The 18,938-nt window shown below is 43.9% G+C and overlaps 1 protein-coding gene across 1 annotated transcript in view; it reads left to right on the top strand.

Annotated features, from left to right (window-relative positions):
- Nucleotides 1-6,491: 6,491 nt before the first annotated feature.
- The window catches only part of LOC130251671 (protein eva-1 homolog C-like), a 199,308-nt gene continuing 186,861 nt past the window's right edge, over nt 6,492-18,938 (top strand). Inside the window, exon 1 of the mRNA XM_056488501.1 lies at nt 6,492-6,702. Within this exon, the coding sequence (XP_056344476.1) occupies nt 6,603-6,702 (100 nt within the window). The 5' untranslated portion in view covers nt 6,492-6,602. The remainder of the gene's footprint in view (nt 6,703-18,938) is intronic.

The following is an 18,938-nucleotide window of genomic DNA, read 5'->3' as shown; positions in this document are numbered from 1 at the left end:
TTAAAAGAGGAAAGGAAAATGTATGTTTAAGTACATGTGAAAGGAGAACACAAACCTGTTCCTCTTGCAAATGGTGGATGTAGTCCATTGTTGAATTTGCACTGATGCCAGTGAAATTACACTTGGGATTGATTTTCCCCATTCAGCAGAAAAGCATTTCCTCTGATTCCCTTTGATTTTTTTACCAGTTTGTGATTTGTGAGGCAGAGGTTTATTGTGTAATTTGCTGTCTGTACAAAACCAAGAGAAGTACCCTCTGCTCTGAGGCAATGATAAATCTGAGGTGAAAGCTGATCTCTCTGAGTTATGTTGGAACCCGGGAAGACAAAAAGGTTTTTTCATTGACTTCTCCAGATCAAACTTGAGTCTATGCTGAGTGCTCCTGAAGGAATGGTGTGTCCTGCTGATCACTGTAAATAGGTGGGAGCACAAACACATAACAACCTGGGCTGTAGCTGTGCTGGAGTCTGGAGACTGCAGGATGCACTGACATTCCTGGGCAGCTCTAATCAGGCTTGCTGGGGTAGCAGAAGGAGAAGATGCTGTAGCGCTGGCAGACAGTCTGCTCTGGGGTTTTTTTTGCAGTTATCAGCCCATGCCACTGTGTGTTCACCAAGGATATTACAAACTCCTGAAACACTATTGGGTCTCTTAGAACATATCATCTAGTTGTGGTCATGCTATCAAACTCCAAACCATGATTCCTTCCTGCCTATTTGGAATGGCCAAAGTTCCTGCCAGTTCCCAAGCCATGCTGAGAAATGTTCTGGATGCCAGGTGGCCTGGATCAAAAGTGAACCAAGGACTAGTCCAAAATATGATTGGCAGTGCCTGTGTTCAGACCCTTATGTGGTTCAATCTATTTAGTATAGAGGTGGATTTTATGAAAAGGCTTTGTTACAATGCTTGGAGAGTCCTTTTTGTGGGAAAGGTCTCTGGTAATAAAAATGGCTTTTCCAGTGTAAATTGTTACAGTAGTTTCTATAAGGATGCTATGTAGAGGATGTGGGCCCATGGGGGACAGGAGAACCTGGGGGAGTGCAAGGACTCTCTTGTTGTCCTACATGCTACTGCATTTGCATGCCCTCAGAGTGGAGTACAGAGGTTTGGGATAAATGCCCATGGTACCATTTTAAAGATGAATGTTGAGATGATTCCTATTTTTTTATCAATTAACATCATAGCATGTTACTCCCACAGGACCAGCAGAGAACTTCTAGACAAGTTAATCCGAGAAACAATTCTGGTTCCTGTGGAAACTGAGGACAATATAAATTATTTTTGAGGGTTGGTAGTAAAACAAGAAAAATAAAAGGGAAGAACCTAGTGGAGATCCAGATTAGAAGGGGTCTGTAACCTGAAGTGACTCATGCCTACATGGCAGCAGGATTGAGACAATTCTCCCTTGATTATCATAGGTGAGATAATAGGAAAAACATGCTGCTGCTCACATTGAACCAGATGGGATATTTCTGCTCTTCAAAGCCAAGGCCAGTGAGGTCAGAGATAGGTATTTGCAGGTGCCCTATGCAGCCTCTCATCTAAGAAGCACTCCCAGAGAGCTATTGAACATACTAATGGAAATATAGTGGTGGAAAAGCCAGTGGATAGTAAAGCCAGTCCCTACCATCATCCAATTAATGGAGAAATTGACCCAGAAAAACTGTTAGAAGAGGACTTATGAGTCAGGTCAAGTGGAGAACAGTTTCACTTTACAGATATCAGAAGACAGTGCAGGTCCTGAGGGTCTCAGTGGACTTGTCTCTTTAAACCTTTATGTGACTTGCAGTGTAGTACAAAGATCAAGATTACTCCAAATTCCTGTAGTTCTAATACAGTGATTAACCTGAGAACATTCTATGCACAACTGGATATGCCAATCCCATAAAAATCACCAGATTGCACAGTATCCTCTAACACAGAATCATTATAATAAGGAGAATGCCAACTGAGAGAGGTTTCAACACCAGTTACTTGGTGAGACATGAGGAGAAAGTTTTCAGCTTTGTTGTGGATCACTTTGAAGTCTCCAAATATTTTACTTTTGTCATTTTTATGCATTGGAGGATTTTGCACCACTTTTTTCAGTGTTTCCCAATGTTTCAGTGGGATAAGTGCATCACTTGGGGCTTTTGCTCTACACAGTGTTTGGCTGAAGCACTGGCCCCACTTGAAACCAGTCCCAGTATGGAGCAAAGTCCTCCAGGTTTTATGTTCGTTTTGTAAACTGAAGTGATTGAGTGACACAAAATGTGAAAACTTCAAAGGCTTTTCAGTTTGAATATTCTGCACAGCTGTTGTTTAGCATTGAATATGGAGAGAGAGGAGGATTTTACTTGTGAGATACTTGGTGTTGTATTGCAAAACTACATTATGTGAAGTCCTCTGCCTTCAAATTGATGAAAGCAAACAGTACTTACTTCAATGAGTAACACCATCTGTTTCCATAAGACACTCTTAGGGGAAGATTAAGAAAAAAAGGAAACAAAGAGCTGTACTCTGCTGGGAATCATTGCTATTTATATTGAAGCTCTGACCACCCAACTTACATATATTTCTGTAGGTATAAATGCACATATATTTTGTTGTTAATTTACATTCGTTTAGGAGAAATGAGGCCAAGTGGAAAGAGCTCTGGCTGGACTTAAAAAGTATGCAATATTTTCTTATCTCTGTCAATTTTCCCTGGCTGACATTAAAAAAGTAGTGACCTCAAACATACGACTGTTCTTTGTCTATGTGGGGGTTGGCAGAATGTAACAGGGCCTTTTGGAGAGTGCTTTGAGACCTTATGGAGAAAACAGTAAGAAGTGAGTGATATTACTGGGGTTAGAAAGAAAGACTAGTCTTAGAACATTTGTACTAATAAATCTGCGTGTGACTGTGTAAACAAGGATTTCAATCCTACATCTGGTTCTCTAGCTGAGAGTAATTCCCAGTCCAGCTCTTCTACAGACCAGCCTTTGGCTGTTGATGGTCTAATCAGCAAGGAAGAGGTTAATGGTGCTAGGTCAGTAAAAAATAGGAAAGCATTACCGAAAATCAGCCCTGGGAGGAGGCATGATCAGCACAAACAGCATTAAACTGGCAATCATTCTAACTGGGTCCATTCCCAATTACCAGTTATGAACTGGGTCATGTTGGAGTCACAGAACTGAATGACAAATTACTTCCTCTCTCACTGCCTCAGTTTCCCCAGCTGCAGTTGTACTTAACTGTGCTTTGGGAATTTGCATGCACATTTCAGATATTACAGGTATTATTTATGTGCAGCAGGAGCAGGAGAGGGTCTGCAAGAGAGTAGCATAGGAGAAGAGTGCACTTAAGTAACATAGTCAAAAAGGAGGACTGAGGTACAGCTGTTAAGTAACTTAGACTTAGTGAGACTTCTCCACAGTTAATCTGTGGAAGGAAAGAGAGCAAATATCATTCCTCCAAGCTAAGATGTAGTGCTGGACTGCATCAGTACTGGCCTATTCCCACTTCTGGGTGGCTTTAGGGACAAGGGATCCAAGAGAACGTGTATCATTAAATGTGTTATTACCTATCCCCAGAGACTTATTTGAAGACATGGATGGATTTCAAGGGCTGTTACTCCTAAAAGTAAAGTTCCATTTTGGTGTTGCCTTGATTCATGTTTACCCCAGGAGACTGTCCATGACAGACATCCTTTATCTGTGCTGTGCTGGGACAGGTGGCCTCTTTGCCTTCCAAACACAGCTGATGTTCCCACATGCCCCAGGGAGTAAGGGCATTATGGAGATGGGCTTTAACTGAATTGTCTGTTTCTCAAAGGCAAATTTTTATTTTCTTTCTTTTTGGCAAGGGTTGCTTTCTTCTTTCCTTTTGGAAGGCATCTGTACAGACTCACTTAAAAACAACCCCCTCAGAGGACAGGACTCTGATGTAAACTTCTTCCCCTTTGACTTTATTCACAATAACCTAAAGGGCTGCTCAAGCACGCTGCCCATGTTTAGCCTTAAACCCTTTGTCACCAGTTTTTTTCTCTTCTCTATATACTGAGTCAGGCAAACCTAATTACCCTTTAATCAGTAAAATCAACACCTGCTAACAGGGTGGGCTCTTTTCAGCAAATAGTGCTTCCCTTTTCCAGGGGCTGATAAATTTCCAGGGGTCCTATTGTTTCTTTGTCCTGCTGATAAGGAGCTTTGACTGATAATCTGGTAATGAGTATAGTTATCTCATGCCTGTAAGACAGCAGTGGTGAATCTTCCTCTTGGCAAGGGCAGCAGAGCTAGGTGAGACAAGAATTATACATAGATTCCAGGAGTCAAATCTCCTGGTATTTTCTTTTTAAAACTTAGGTCAACCCTGGAAAAATATGGGTCAGAGAGGTTTGGCAGGTGGGATTAAAGTATCAGGTGAAATAAAGATCAAGGCAACCTGTAGAAGTTCCCAGTTTTTAAAATCTTGCATAAGCAGCCCTCTGCAAAGAAGTAAGGGGGCAGAATTGTCTGCAGAGAGAAGGGACTGGGGCTGGATTGTACAGAGCCTGTTGGACCTCAGGCTGTGTCTGTGCTGTCAGGGCAGCCCAGAGTCACTGTCCTTGAGGAGGCTCATCTGCAGCTTCACTGGAGACCCTCAGTGTGTGAAGAGGTGTTGTGGGAAGGAGGTGCTTAGGTGCAGATCAGGCCAGAACAGCCTCTTGTTCCCATGGTCATGGACATGATTTGAGCTCAACCTCCAGATTTACCACGCTGCTCTCATCTGTGTGGCTGTTTGGGACTTGAGCAAGTGGCCATATGGACAGAAGGCAAACAGGGCATGGGACTTACAGCTCCCCTTGGGGTCTGCTTCTAGTACAGAGACCATCTCAGGACAGACTTCTGGGGGAAAAAATTACTCTGGTATTAATGGCAGCACTCTTGAAAATGTCTTTCAAGTATACTCAGGCAGTCAGTCTGATATTCATCTGAGAACAGCTGAAACGTTAGAAATTTCAGAATAAGAAATACTTCACAGGTTCACTCAACTCTGGAAAAATCCCCAGAGCCCTTGCACTGAAGTTTCTTACACTTGTTTTTAGCTCTATAATCAATGTTTTTGGAGAGTTTAACTTAATTCCATGTGGATGAACAGGACAGAGGAGTAAAACCACTTGTGGTTTTCCTTGGATATTTCCATTGAGTTTATTTTTGCTGGTTGGGACCTGCAGCTTTGTTCAGCAGCTGTGTGTGAGCTTGGCCCCATCTCCCCTTGGCAGCCCCACACAGTGCAGCTCCTTAGGTTTGAACATATGGATACACAGGCTGCTAAATGTCTGATGTTGGCTTTGCTTGTGAAATACATTCTCCTCTCTCTGGACCAACACTCAGCTATTGCCCTAGCCTGGATATGTGGGATATGTCCATTATTTACATGCTAGCATATGCCTGAGCTGCAGCTAAGGCTGGTGACCTAAGCCCAGGACCTCCTTTGTACCCAGGGACAACAGAGTCCACCCATCTATCTGTGTCCCCAGTTCTCAGCTCTTTCAAATTAACATGACTGGTTTGATGCTGCTGGGATATGGATGAAAATCAGGCAGGATCAAATACTGGATGTGCTTCCAGGTGAGTTGAAGCCTTCCTTTAACTCTGCAAGGTGAGCAGTGCTCAATGAGCATCTAGGGCCATGCTAGCTGGAGCCTTAAATAATTGCTATGGAAGGAGCCAGGACTCCTGGATCTCAAGGCCAGGTTGGATGGGGCTTGGAGCAACCTGGTCTAGTGAAAGGTGTCCCTGCCTATGGCAAGGGAGTTAGATAATCTATAAAGTCCCTTTCAACCCAAACCATTCCACGATTCTATGAAAACCACAGATCTGGTTGTGCTGAAAAACCTTCTGTTGAGTTTGATGAAGGACAAAGGGGTCCAGTGGGTTAGAGGGAGCCTGGGATGGCTTTCTACTGTCAAAAGAAAGGAGCACTTTGGATATGTGGCTGATACCAGTCCCAGTCCTGCAATGAGATCCAAGAGAGTTTGATCCCTGGGCCTGTACAGTCTCCTCCACTGTAGGATCACTCTCAACAGGGGACACAGAATTTTCCTGTCACCAGCCTGGCAGGACACTGCTGCTCACACTGATTTCAGCAGCAGCTACAAATACCCGTCGTACCAGAAATCCGTGTGATTTCAGGTGCTTTGTTTTGGGCTCCCTCCTTTGAAAACTCTGCTCACCTTCTGTTGTCTGCACAGAGAGACAAGAGCCCTGCATATCAATCCAACAATAGCTGAGCTCCTCCAGCCCAGCCCCCGGTGCACCCCTTTCCCCGATGCCCCCCAGCAGCTCGCAGTGCCACAGCTGGACAGCTGCGCTCCGACAGCACATTTGGGCAGAGAGGTGCCTTTTAGGACCCTGGGAACTCCGCCAGGACTCAGGTAGGTCTGTCTCATTCGTCAGCCGGGATTCATTCACTCCCAGGGATGTGTGTGTGTGTGTGTGCGTGTGTGTGTGCCGAGTGCTTTTCCTTCCCCGCCGCTGGCTGCGAGCCTTCCAAGCCATGGGACTAACGCTGCTCTCCGGGCGATGAGGAGTGCTGGCCAGGGGCAGAAACTGCTTTCCTTTCCTCGGGAAGAAAACAAGCCGTGAGGACACCTAAGGATGTGCTGCCCAGATGTGTTCCCCACCTCCACCTTCCTCCTAGGACTCATGTGCTTGACAGCTTTCAGCAACTTTGCCGGGACTTCTGCAGACTTCTCAGGTAGGGAGAAGCGCCGATCCTTTCGTGTGCTGCTTGTGCATGGGGGTTCTTACTCCAGTGCTCAGGAGCAGCTCAGGGAAAGGGGATGTGAGCAGATCTGGGGTAGTTATGAGGGGAGTAATTTTAATCTTTTAAAAATAAGCCAAAGATGAAGTGTGTCTTCTGTAAGAAGATTTTGAGTTTCTCAGAAGCCTTTCTCAATAATTAGCAAAACTATCAGAAGAGTTAGTCTAACTAACTTTGGGAACAAGAAAAAGTATAGTGTTAACTTGTGTAAATTTGTAGCAGGAATAGTATTAACCTGTGTAAGTTTTTAGCAGGTTTTGTGCTGTGTTTCTGGTAGGGGTGAAAAGAGGTGGATTAGAAGACTGGGAAGGTTTAGGACATAAATTAAAGCTAACATAGCAAGCCTAAATTATTTTTTAGTGGGCCAGATTCCCTCCTCCTAACGTATAGCTCCTGTTGTAAAAGCCCCCTGAGCTGAGATAAAGGAGGTGTGTGCACAGAACAAATTATATTCTGAGCCTGTATTTTCTTAAGCTGCATGAAAGTGTCTCATTTATTAATATTTTCTGAATCTAAAAATGTTGATAGCACTTCTTTTGAGTACAAAGCAGGTGAGTACCCAGCACTTTGAAAGTCTGGAGTCCCATGTAAGTTTTATAACTCTATAGCTGCATTAGTCACTTTAAAACTATGTTTCTGCTTCTGTTCTTTCTTGATGTGCATGTGGATCTGAGAAAACATAACAGATTTCATTTTGCAACTTCAGCAGGGCTGTTCAGTTTGCTTGGGAGTGCCCAGTGAGGGCCACTTTTCTTTTAGGATACTGGTTCTAATTTTGGGTCTTAAGTGTGAGGAACTAGCCTGGCATACTCTTTAGGGGTGTTTTGAAAAACTCTTGTAGTGGATAAGAGCTGCCAGTTATAGTTTGCTGATGAAAAAGTGTCATTTGCAAGGGTTGAACCTCACTGGACTTGGGTTTCAACACATCCCAGCACTGCTGCTCACTGCCTGGGAGTGTGCTGTGAGAAATTTGTGTTAGAAAGGAGGAGCTTGTAGTGGAGAGTGGGGAAAAGAATATATACGGTAGCTGGGAGTCTTAATGTGAATTGAAGGGGGCTGGCTTGCCTGTGATTCAGTCTCTTTTAGGGGCACATCAGTCCTGGGAGCTCCCATTCAAGGCAGATCTGCCTCTGAATGGAAAGGACTGAGGCATTTCCCTGTTTCCAGTGTGCTTTTATCCTTTTCTTGGCACTGAGCTTTCTCTGTGCTCCTGCTTGCAAGCAAGTTGATGCAGAAGGGGTGCATGAAGTGGGCATGATGGCAGCAAAAGTTGCAATGGGGAAAAGAGTTGTCTTTCTGAAATGTAGATAAAGTTTTCCCAGCCAGGCCAAATTGCCAAGTGTTAAAATGTGTACAGGTGTCCCAGGGCAAAGGTGCTTTACATTGTGTTTGTACAACATAGCTGGAACAGTGGAAGGAAATTCGATAGGCTTCAGTGCTGCTGGCAGGGAGAGCAGATGCTGTTCTTTTAAAAAATGGATAAGAATGTTGCTGATAACAAAACTATGTTTTCTGTAGCATCCAGATGAACTGTCATGGTTTGGGAGGAGAGGGGTGGCTTATATCCCTGTGTATGTGTGTGGCAAGGCTGTACTCTGAAGCAAGGTCTGCAATCCCAACAGCACAACCTCCCATGAGTTTCCATAACTGTTGGAACCTTCTGCCAGGTCCAACCTATGTTTTCTGATAGCAGGCTTGGCGAATTTCCCCAGTCTTGCTGGACTGACTGTACCTTGCAGGACAGGAAACATGATTTGCTGCAGGAAAGGGCTGTGCCCAGTGTGTAACAGCACAAATATAGTTTTGTAAGCTCAGGAGCTGAGTAACCACAGGATGAAAGGGGGTAGGAAAAGGTAGAGCATTTCCCAAATAACACTCTATACTTTCCCAGCACATGTTTCACTGACCCCATTCACCTCCTTCCAATGCATGAGGGTTTGCAGCATGTGCCTCTCTGAAGGAGCAGCAGCCCAGGTACCTGATGGAGCATCTTGTTTGTCACTGTTATCTCTATAAGTGAATTGTCAGCTGCCTTAAGGAATGGAAGGGGGGCAAGCTTCTAACGTTATTTGGCTGTAATTGTTTCTGGCCTGTTATACACTTTTCTGTACTTCAGCATGTTCTGAATTCTTCTCTGACATGACTGGAACTGAGCAGGTGAACATCTTTGGGGAAGACTTACAGCTTTACTTTAGCCCATCCCACCTAGAGGTGGTGCATCCAAAACATACATTGCCTGCACCCCAGGGAGATGAGTGGATTTGTACTGGATATTACTGCTGAGGAATGTAAGGCTTGCTGTGACCCCACAGAGGTTTCTGCTGCAGTTGTGCTGCAGGGAGATGTCACATCTCTTTGGGGTGTAAAGTCTTTTCCAACTTGCAAATGAATAGCAGTACTGTCCAGAGTCAGCAGCTGATGCTCTTTGGGGAAGAATGGTGTTTAAAGCTCAGTCCTGTAGACCTTGTATAGCAGCAAAACCTCTCTTGCATCTCAGAGAGGCTTCTTTGCTTTGACTCAGCATTACCAAGGAGATGCTGCTGTTTGTAATAGGTCATGCCTGTGTGGTGTGGCCAGGCTGTGTGGATCCAGCCCTGTAAGAAAGGCTCAGGGTCAACAAGTCTTGAGCTCTTAGCAGATGATAAGTCAGCAGCACTGACCTGACTCTCCTGCTGGAGTTCTGCAATAGGACTGAATTATAGACTTACTAAGACCTTCACACCCAACCACATCCCACTGCTCCCAGTACTCTCCCATTGGCTGGGTCTTCAAGGGATGTGTCTCTCAGCTGCCGGAAGATTTTATTTTCATGTAGGTCGTGGCAAGGCACACTGAGAAGGTGCCCAGAGATGTGGTTAACTGAGTGTCAGCTCTCACAAGACAGCACAAGCAGGGCTGTGGGGATTTCTAACCCCTGAGCACACAGTATCACACTGGGGCTCCATCCCTCCTGTTTGAACAGCTTGAACACCACAATGTGAACATGAGCAGTGTGTGTCCTGCTGGGGACTGGTGCAATCTGAGATGTAAGAATTCAAATTCCTTTTGAGTGAAGTATTTGAACTATGTGAAGAGTTTTGAAGTTGTTTTCTTTAATAGTTCTTTAAACATTGATGTTTGCAGCAGAGTGTGGGGGTAGGAAGCAGATCCTGAGGGAGAGAGTGGAGTTATCAGGCACTTTGCAGCCATTTCTTAAGAAGACCTGGCCTTTCTCTCTGTGGCTGCTTGTAGAATGGACTCTTGGTTTAATCTCATTCTGTGATCTGTTCTTGTGCTCAGGACTCTTTGAAGGCTTAGAACCTGCTGTCTTTTTGTGTCACTTACTCCTTATGTTCAAGGTGATACTTGAGGACTGTGATGAGGTGTGGGTAAGAATCTGATATTTTGGATCTCTGTACATTAACCATAAACCTCTAGTCCTAATCTCAGTAGCAGCAATGAATTCTACAAAATCCTTGCTGCTTGATGAAACTTCACCTTAGTTTCAGGCCCTTTCTAATTTTATTGAGAGTCCAAGACAGAGCAATGCCCTTGCCCTGCCAGGGGAAGCTATGCCTCCTCCTCTTTGTGGGCTCTGAGAGGCAGTGATCCAAGGCAGTGCACAGGCCTTGCTCCTCAGAGGGACAAGGTTAATGAAAATGGGGCCAAAAGTAGGCTTTGCTATCTTTTAATGCAGGTGTTGAAAGCTTAGTCAACAGTGCTTGCTCATATCCTGTGTGCTCTCTCTGCTCAGCTACAATGTTCCTGTCTCTGAAGATAAATCATGCAAACACATGTTGAATTTTGCTCTGCCCACTGTGCCAAGGTGACCATGTAGCTTCCAGTTGCATACCTGCAAGGAATTAAACTTATGTCCTTATCATGCCATGCTCCAATTCTCCTCAAGGATTTTCCCATTCATTAGCTGATTTCAGGCAGGTTGGGCAGAAGGGTAGTGGCATCAGATCTATGTGATTGCCACGAGTTTCAGGTTAATGGAGACAGGTCAATCCACTACTGCAGAAAGGGTTGTGAACTCAAGAATTTACAGACATCAGAGAATCCACTGCAAGGACTTAAGCCAAAAACTTAGATTTCTAGGCATGGAAACAGCTTGGCTGGGAGCTTGAGCCTTTTCTGACACAGAGAACCCAGCTGAAAGGAAAACCAGCCCCAGTAGTGCTGCTCCCCTTGGGCCTGCTTTAATGTTTATGTTCTTTGCATTAGATTTTGGCACGAGCTGGATGTGAGCAGCACTTTGCTTAAGGGAGCTGATCTGGCATGGAGCCAGATGGATACTGATAAATCCCATCCACACCCTGCAGGTGAGCCCTGGGTAGCTTTTGGAACCTCTCCCTGGAGGCCCATCCCGGTTTTGAAAGCACAAAGATTTTTGTTGTTGTTTTTATTGTTAGTGGTGCTTAGTTAGTTTTTTTTTTTTTCCTTTTCCCCAAGAATATCAGGTTTCAAGTGAAAGCTGCTTTTGCCACCTCCCTGCTAATTGGCTCAGTGTGTTTGTTTGAGTGATGAGGGCTGGAGTTGGGGAGGGGAAAGGCACTTCTCCCTGATTACATTTAATCAGTCTGTAATAAAGGCAATTTGTTTGACAACTCCATTCACCAAATTATCATCAAAATCTACATGCTAACAGCTTCTGAATGCCTAATAGCCCTGAATGGGTCTATGGTGTCAAGGGGGATCCAGGATTTCCACGTGTTGAAGGTTTCAGGCTGTAAAAGAGGGTAGTTTCAAGAGAGAGGCAGATACATTTTCTTTTCCAGTGTGCTGGTGTAACTCAGTAATAAGGGTTGAGTTTTTGACCCCAGGGGCAAACAGACATACTTCAGACCTTGGTAGAAGACTGGGCCAAATCCATACCTCCATACCTTGTCTTGGGGAAGGGCTCTCAGTGACGAGGTAGGATGGACCTCAGGTTGCTGCTTAGAAAGGTCCCTGCCTCAGGTGATCTTTTCCTCCTCAGCTGGAGGCTGTATGTGCTACCCCATCCATCACTGCCTGGGCTGCAGTTTGGCTTACTGAGGGCAAACTGACTGTGCTGGGATAGAGGAGTTCTCCTTTGCAGAGCTGACAAAATCCAAAATCCCATCAAAGTGGTTTAAAACCACTTGGCCTCTTCTGGTACCATTCTGGAGATGTGGCTGCAAGGGATGGGAGCTGAAGGGGGTGGCTGTGTCTGGGAGCCATGGCTGAGGGGTTCTCACAGGGGGAAGCTGCAACTGGGGCTTGTGTCACATATGTCTGTTTGTCAGTGGAAGAGTCTAGAGACCTCAGAGAGCTGGAAGGTGTTGGAGGAGGAAATCAGTAGGAGTTTGGGTGGGCATCAAGTACTAGATCTGCTGCTCTTGGGAGGGCAGGAAATGAATCACCACAGAGGCTGGGGCTATTTGGATCAACTGAGAGAGTTGTTCTGTTTTACCAGTGGGGATGCAGCTTTATGGTATCAACAAAACCATGTTACCAAGACCAAACACCATGTTAAGCAAAGGTACAGGTTTCTGTTCACCCCTGTCTGGAGGCATGCTACAGAAAACACTGTGGATTTCCCAACAGTTGTAATAAAAATGCTGAAGGAGGACTCTATGCCTGCTGACTGTAAAAATAGTCAGCATTTACTTTTACTGACAGCTGAGGGGACCAAATTGAGCTTCAGGATGACAAACACATGTTTTCATTTCCTTGTGGTTGTGGTCCTGGGTACTCACCAGGGATACTGCTGTTACTGCTGCAAAAAAACAGCTGCTGGTTGGTGTTTGTGGAACCAGGGAAAGGAGACACATGGAGGGATGGATGGGGCTACTGTGGGTGCCAGGATGTCTCATGAGGGGTCTGTGTGAAACCTCATGTTTGAGGTTGATTTCAATGAACCAATGACTTCATGCTCCAGAGCCATATGTGTGCATCTGGCTCCTGCCACATGGAAATCCACTGGTTTAGCCATCACAGCTGTCAGCAAGAGCCAAGGGACCTCAGGGATCCCAATATCTGTCTGATGACTGGCAATATTCTTATTGTATCTACTAATTGCAGTAGTAGATTACTGCTAGATAGTAATAATCTAGAAAATGATGACTTTTGTTAGTATCAGGAACACTTTAATTAGTAATATTAACATAAAAAGGGAAAAAAATTACTGTGGTAATTTTAATAACTTTGAAGTATCCCATTATCCCACTAGATGCACTAACAATTTGAGAAAATTTTCCTAGCAGCATTCTTCCTGTGTCTGTTGGTTATCAGGTGCTGATACACAAATGCTGCAGAATTAAAGAAAGCAACTGTTTATATCCTCAGGTAAAAATTTTCCCTGACTTAAGGCACTGTGAAAGCAGATTTTATATGTCACAAATAGTTTGTTCAATTAAAGAAAAAAAGGGTGAGAATTTTGACGTATCCTTTTTTCAACTGAGATACTTGGAAGCTAAACTCACAATTTAATCTGGGGGGTGGGGAGAATAAGCTTAGTCTCTGCAGGAGGAGAAAAACTGTGTATTTACACTTGGCACTCATGCTGATCCTTTTGTTGATGCTAATTTAAACATGGCCTGATCTCCCAAAGTGCTCAACGTTCAGAGCTGAAGATTGGCCTGTGCTGTGTTTAGGTGGGTGTACAGTGATTTAATTGGGCAACACCAGGGCTGTTTGTATATCCTATGCTTGGCATGTTTGTGCAGGTTTAGATTGAACTTTCTGTTTTCTGTTCCAAAATAGCAGTCCCAATCCCTTGGGGCAGGGACCACTTAAAGCAACTACCCATTTTGTTTTGGTTTTTTGTGCTCTTGTAATTTCTTTATACAGATACCCAAGACCTTCACAGATTGTGTCCCTTGAAAGGTGCGTGACTGCCTACAGAAACAGAACAATGTGCTCCTCAAAGTGGTGAAGAAGATTTTTGGTCAGGTTGGTTTGGTACAATACTACAAGACTCCTTGTGTCCTTGCCAGTTCTGTGCCTCATTGATCCAGCATTGCTGTTGTCTGGGATTTTTGAGCTCTTTCCAAAGACAGCCACAGGCCAAAATCTGCTCAGCTGTGAGGCAGCTTTGCTGACTTGCCAAGAGCTGTGCAGAATGAATAGAAACACAGGAATTAATCCCAATTTATCTTCTTGCAGATTAAAACCAGCATAGGAGTTCCAATTGGGAACATGTTTAAGAGAGCTGCTTGGGTTACCTGTTATTATTATTTATTTCCTTAGCTGCTCCTTTTGCCTGAGGATGGATGATAAGTTGTGTCTCTCAGCCTGGGTTTGGGCTAACCCCAATGTGCCTGGCTCAGCTCACTAACTGAGGGTATGAACTTATTTGTAGTAATTAAAACGATGAATGCCTCCTCTTTCAGCATGTGCAGTGCCTGGCTGCCTGGAGCCCAGTGTGTGTCTTCTCTCATCAGAGAGACAATGATGAGTTGGTAGTTCTGGGTTGCACAGGAAAATAAATCTTGGCTGAGTCTTTTCAGATACACTCTGTGCTCTTGAACTGTGTTGGTAGATGTTGTGCTGTCAGTGTTGATGGGGCTCCTTTGGATGCTGAGGCTGAGGCTTGCTATTCAATAATCCCTCCTGGATCCATCTGGATCCTTGCAGGAAGATGGAGCAGTGTGTGTGACCTGCAGTTTGGACAACCTCCCCGTGTGCTCAGGTGTCAGAAGTGTTTGAATGGACAGATGGATGTAGGTGCTGCTGAAGAATTTGCAGTATATATTGTCCAAGCACTTCAGTTGTGGTGTGCAGGAGAGCTCACATCCAGCTGTTGGCAAAGTATCCCACACCCTTAACAAGGAGGAAAAAATATTTAAAAAGTATATTTCCTGTTTTTAATGTTATATTTAGAGAAGGCCTAGAGACCCAGAGGAGATTCATCAGCCTTTTACAATCAAAGAACTTCACTGTGTTCTTTTGTGCACCAACTTTTGACCTGATATCAATACACTATTTACCAGGAGAGGGATTTTTCACTCCTCCAGCAGCCCATATGAGAATCAGAATTCTCAGGGTGAGAGAAGAAGCTGATTTCAGATGAGGTACACAAACTGGGTACCTGATGGTGCTGCTTGTCAAGAAGGGGTCATTCAGACCACCTACTCTGAGACCCCCTGTGTGCTTGTGTTATTTTATTTTCATCTGCTATCAGATGCCTGTGGTTTTGCTGCTATGATGATATCAACATGTGTTTTATCAGCCTCAAGGGTTTAAAGTGGGCTTTTACTCCCACTGGTAAATATGAAAACAAACACAGCAGTGTGGGGATTTTCTGCTAATGTTTCCTCTGTGATTTCTGTATCACACTGTGGGCTGGTGTTGATATTAAGGGTGCTCAACAGCAGGTGCAATTCCTGACATTAATTTCCCATGTTTGCTGTATTTTGCAAAGTCTTTTGACTCACATGTTTTCCCTAAAAGCTCTGTTGGGCCAAGAGTGCAGACACTTAGTGCAATTTAAGTGATAGGTGGTAACTTGAGCTCCTATGGCTGGGTAATGGATTATTGTTTTATTGTTTTGGGCCTCAGTCTTTGGGAAATCTCTTCCCTCTGAGGTCTGTGTGGGGCCTGTGCATGCTGCTGTAGCTCTGGCAGTGCCCATAGGATGCTATGGGACAAAATTCTGCAGTTTTGTTTTGAAAAAGTTTAGCTTTTGTGTGAAACATTCAAATAACAGTATTATTATTCAAATCAAGCATTTGAAAGTTAAGAAATGTTAAAGTTAAGGTAGTTTTAACTGCTTGAGTCTAGCCCTTTGGGTGTTTATATTACTTTTTAATGAGAACATTATTTTTCTCTAGTTCCTTGGGATTTCTGTTGTCCAATGCACAGAACAGTGGCCTTAAAATTGTTTTCTTCATTCTTCCATTTTTTATGGCCCTGGGGCCTTATTTCCTGTATTTTTAATGGTATTTAAATCCTATTATGTTATTTAAACCCTATTCTGCTTGTTGTGAGGGATGTACTTACAGAGATGTACTGACCCTTCTGGAAGGAGTCTGGAATGTTACTGCATTGCAAAGATATGGATCCAAGGCAGAGAGATTGGCATCAGGAGCTCTAACTGCCCAATATGTCAGAGATTGTTCAGTGTCTGCCTTTTCCTCCCCTCTTAAGCTGTGATAAACAGGAAGAAATGTGTGGTATTCAGAACACAGTTCCTACTCCAATTTTATAATATCTATGTGCAAATGCACATAGGTTGCACAGGTTAAAATGAACATTTCAGATGCAAAGTCAAGTGCACATAACTGTGTGTTGTGGGTTAACACCTGCAGGCAGCCAAGCACTACCCAGGTGCTTGCTTGCCTCCCTATCTCCAAGTAGGACAGGGGAAAAGGGAGGGAAGAGTAAAAGCAAGAAAACTCATGGAATGACATAAAAATAGTGAAAGAGAAGTGGAAGAAATAAAAAAGAAAGCAAAATAACTGTTGCAAAGGCAATGACCCACTGCCTCCCGCAGGCAGACTGATGCCCAGTCAGTTCCCAAGCTGACTCACCCCACTCCACTCTGTTTTATTGCTGAACATGGCACTACATGGCATGAGATCTTTTTGCTTGACTGGGATCACCTACCTGGCTGTATCCATCCCAAAATCTTGTGCACCTTACAATCTGCTCACTGGAGGGCAGAGTGAGGCACAGACAGTGCTGATGCAGTGCAAAAGCTGTTCAGCAATAGCAAAAACATTAATATATTATCTGTACTGTTTTGGTTGTGGATCCAAAGCACAGCATTATACAAGCTGCTACCAAAAAATTAACTCCATCAGTCAGACACAGTACACTAAGAAAGGGCAACATTTCCCCTGTATTTTATGTGTAATATGAGCTAGAGGTTGATATGATAGGAAACCTTCAGTTGGCAGATATGATCTGAGCCATGAAGTGCATTTGTGAGAAGGGTCTTGTTTTGTATAGTTTTTACTGTGGCTTCCATTTTTAAAAAAATTTTTCTTCTTTTTTTTGTTTTTTTTTTTTTTTTTTTTGTTTTTTTTTTGTTTTTTTTTGTTTTTTCTAGAGCAGTTATGCTTTGAGGGTTACTTTATTTGGGATGACACAAGAATTCTTAAAATCAAGTCACAAATTTGGGGTCAGTCCTTGAAAGACATTCTAAAAGATCTTTTATGATGAGTTTTGAAGACATTTCCCCCTCCAAATCCTTTTTGCTTGCTTCTGTCCCTCCATAAAAGAAGAAAAAAAAAGTATGTGTGTCTATTCAAATGCACAAATAAAGATCCTGTAGTGCAAGTGATATTGCTAAAAATAGATCCTCTGGGATTTGTTCAGTTTATTTCTCTCTGGATTTTTATTGTGTGGGTAACCCCTTGGAAACCGAGGTTGTTGATCTGACTGTTTCCAAAGCATGTCTGTCTCTTCATGTGTCCTTTGTACAGGGGCCACTTGTGTTGTGTTAACACTCTTTGCTTCCTGGTTTATGTGCTCATCTGAATTCCAGCTCCAAGAGGTTAAAGCCTTATAAAAATGAGTGGGGTGAGGCAGTGGCTCCACAGTTGGTGCAGGAACATCTGTGACCCACGCTGTGCTCACATGTTGGTTTATTGTTGGCCTCACAATAAAGGAGAGCGCTGGGGTTCTGTTCAGCTAAACAACTTTGATGGAATGAATTGTATAGAAGAAAGAATAGATGAAGCCTGGCTGTTATTTGCCATAATGTTCTTTGTTTTAGCTGCAATGTGGGGGATGCAGAACTCCCAGAAGAGGATGGCCTCTATAGCAGCCAAGGGGAGCTGATGGATTGGAGAGGGATGCAGAAAGACGTTCAGCAAGAAGGGGTGAAAATTTTTCCTGATTTGGATTTACTTGTCTTTAGCTGATGGCCCAGGCTTTCCCTTTGGCTTTTCTATTGGAGAGAGACTCTGCTGTACCAATAAGTTACACAATAAATGTGTTTGGTGCCATTTGCCCTGGGTTTGGTCCAGAGTTAATGTGCACAGACAGTAGTTAGTGCATTTGGCAATGGTACAGCCGAGTGGCTGGATTGTAAAAGTCCATCAGCAGCTGCAGGAAACTGAATGCTTGGTGTCAGACAATCCATTTTTCTTGCTGGATAAATGAAAATCTCTTTATCTCTCTTTTCATAAACATTGTCCATATAATTGGAGGGCAAGGTTCAAGTTCAAACTGATAAGATTATTTTGCTTCCCTAAGCTGCGTGACAATGGTCCACTTGGCAAATTAAGCCATGGATCTCCTTCTGCCTAATGGGAACCAGTCTCATGAGAAACAGAGCTGGATTAGAGATGAGTCCAACCTCCCAAACAGATACACATTCTGACCCCAGCAGGCCTGAGGTGCCTTTTGTTCACTCAGCCTCCTCTGCATTTTCCCAGCGCTCCTGCATCTGTGTGATGGAGCTGGGGTGATTATTTCTGCTCAAGTAAAGCCTGCTGAGGCTGAAAAACAAGCTGATTGGTCAGTGTGGTATCACAATAGGAATGATAAGGTGTTTTTAAAATGTTTATCTTGATTTAAGTCATTGGAGTACAAGACCAATTAAGTTGCCTGTTACAGGGTATTGAAGATAAAAGGCCAATTGTCACTGCTTTGACCTGTGAGGAAGATGATCCTTTTCTGCCTCTCAGCACTGCTGTCATCTGAATCTATTCACACCAACCTCCCCAACATCTGAGCACAGGAAACTCTTTTTTGGGGACAAAGAAAGACAAACCTTTTCACCTGTGACCTGTGTTCTGTCTGTCCTTCTTCATGCCAGGTTTTGCTCCTGAGGGGTTGTTTACAGCCATGTCCAAGCTGCTTTGTCAAGCAAGTGGGACTGAGAGTCCTGAGCTGGCTCTGGACACCAGTGCCAGCAAGAGAGCAGCACAGCTGTGCCTACAGCAGGCTCCTGGCCAGATGTTGTGGCTCAGGAGCAGTGCTGAGCTGTATTGGGATCCACTCTATCTATCTATCTATCTATCTATCTATCTATCTATCTATCTATCTATCTAATCAGCAACTTTTCCTCTTGCTGAGGGTCCTTAGCTCTGGGAGATTAGAGGTGCAGCCCTGCCTGATTCATGCTGCTCCCATGAGATGGAGCCTTGCTAAGGATGCTGAGAAGGGTAAATCCCACTGCTTCCTGAGTTAAGAGCCATTTTCTCATCCTTAAGGAATTCCTTGTGCCCTTGAATCTCTTGTATGGTTCTGGTTCTCTGATCTTGGAGGTATTG

The sequence above is a fragment of the Oenanthe melanoleuca genome, chromosome 3, assembly GCF_029582105.1.
Source record: "Oenanthe melanoleuca isolate GR-GAL-2019-014 chromosome 3, OMel1.0, whole genome shotgun sequence".
NCBI lineage: Eukaryota > Metazoa > Chordata > Aves > Passeriformes > Muscicapidae > Oenanthe > Oenanthe melanoleuca.
This window is presented reverse-complemented; position numbering and strand designations above follow the sequence as displayed.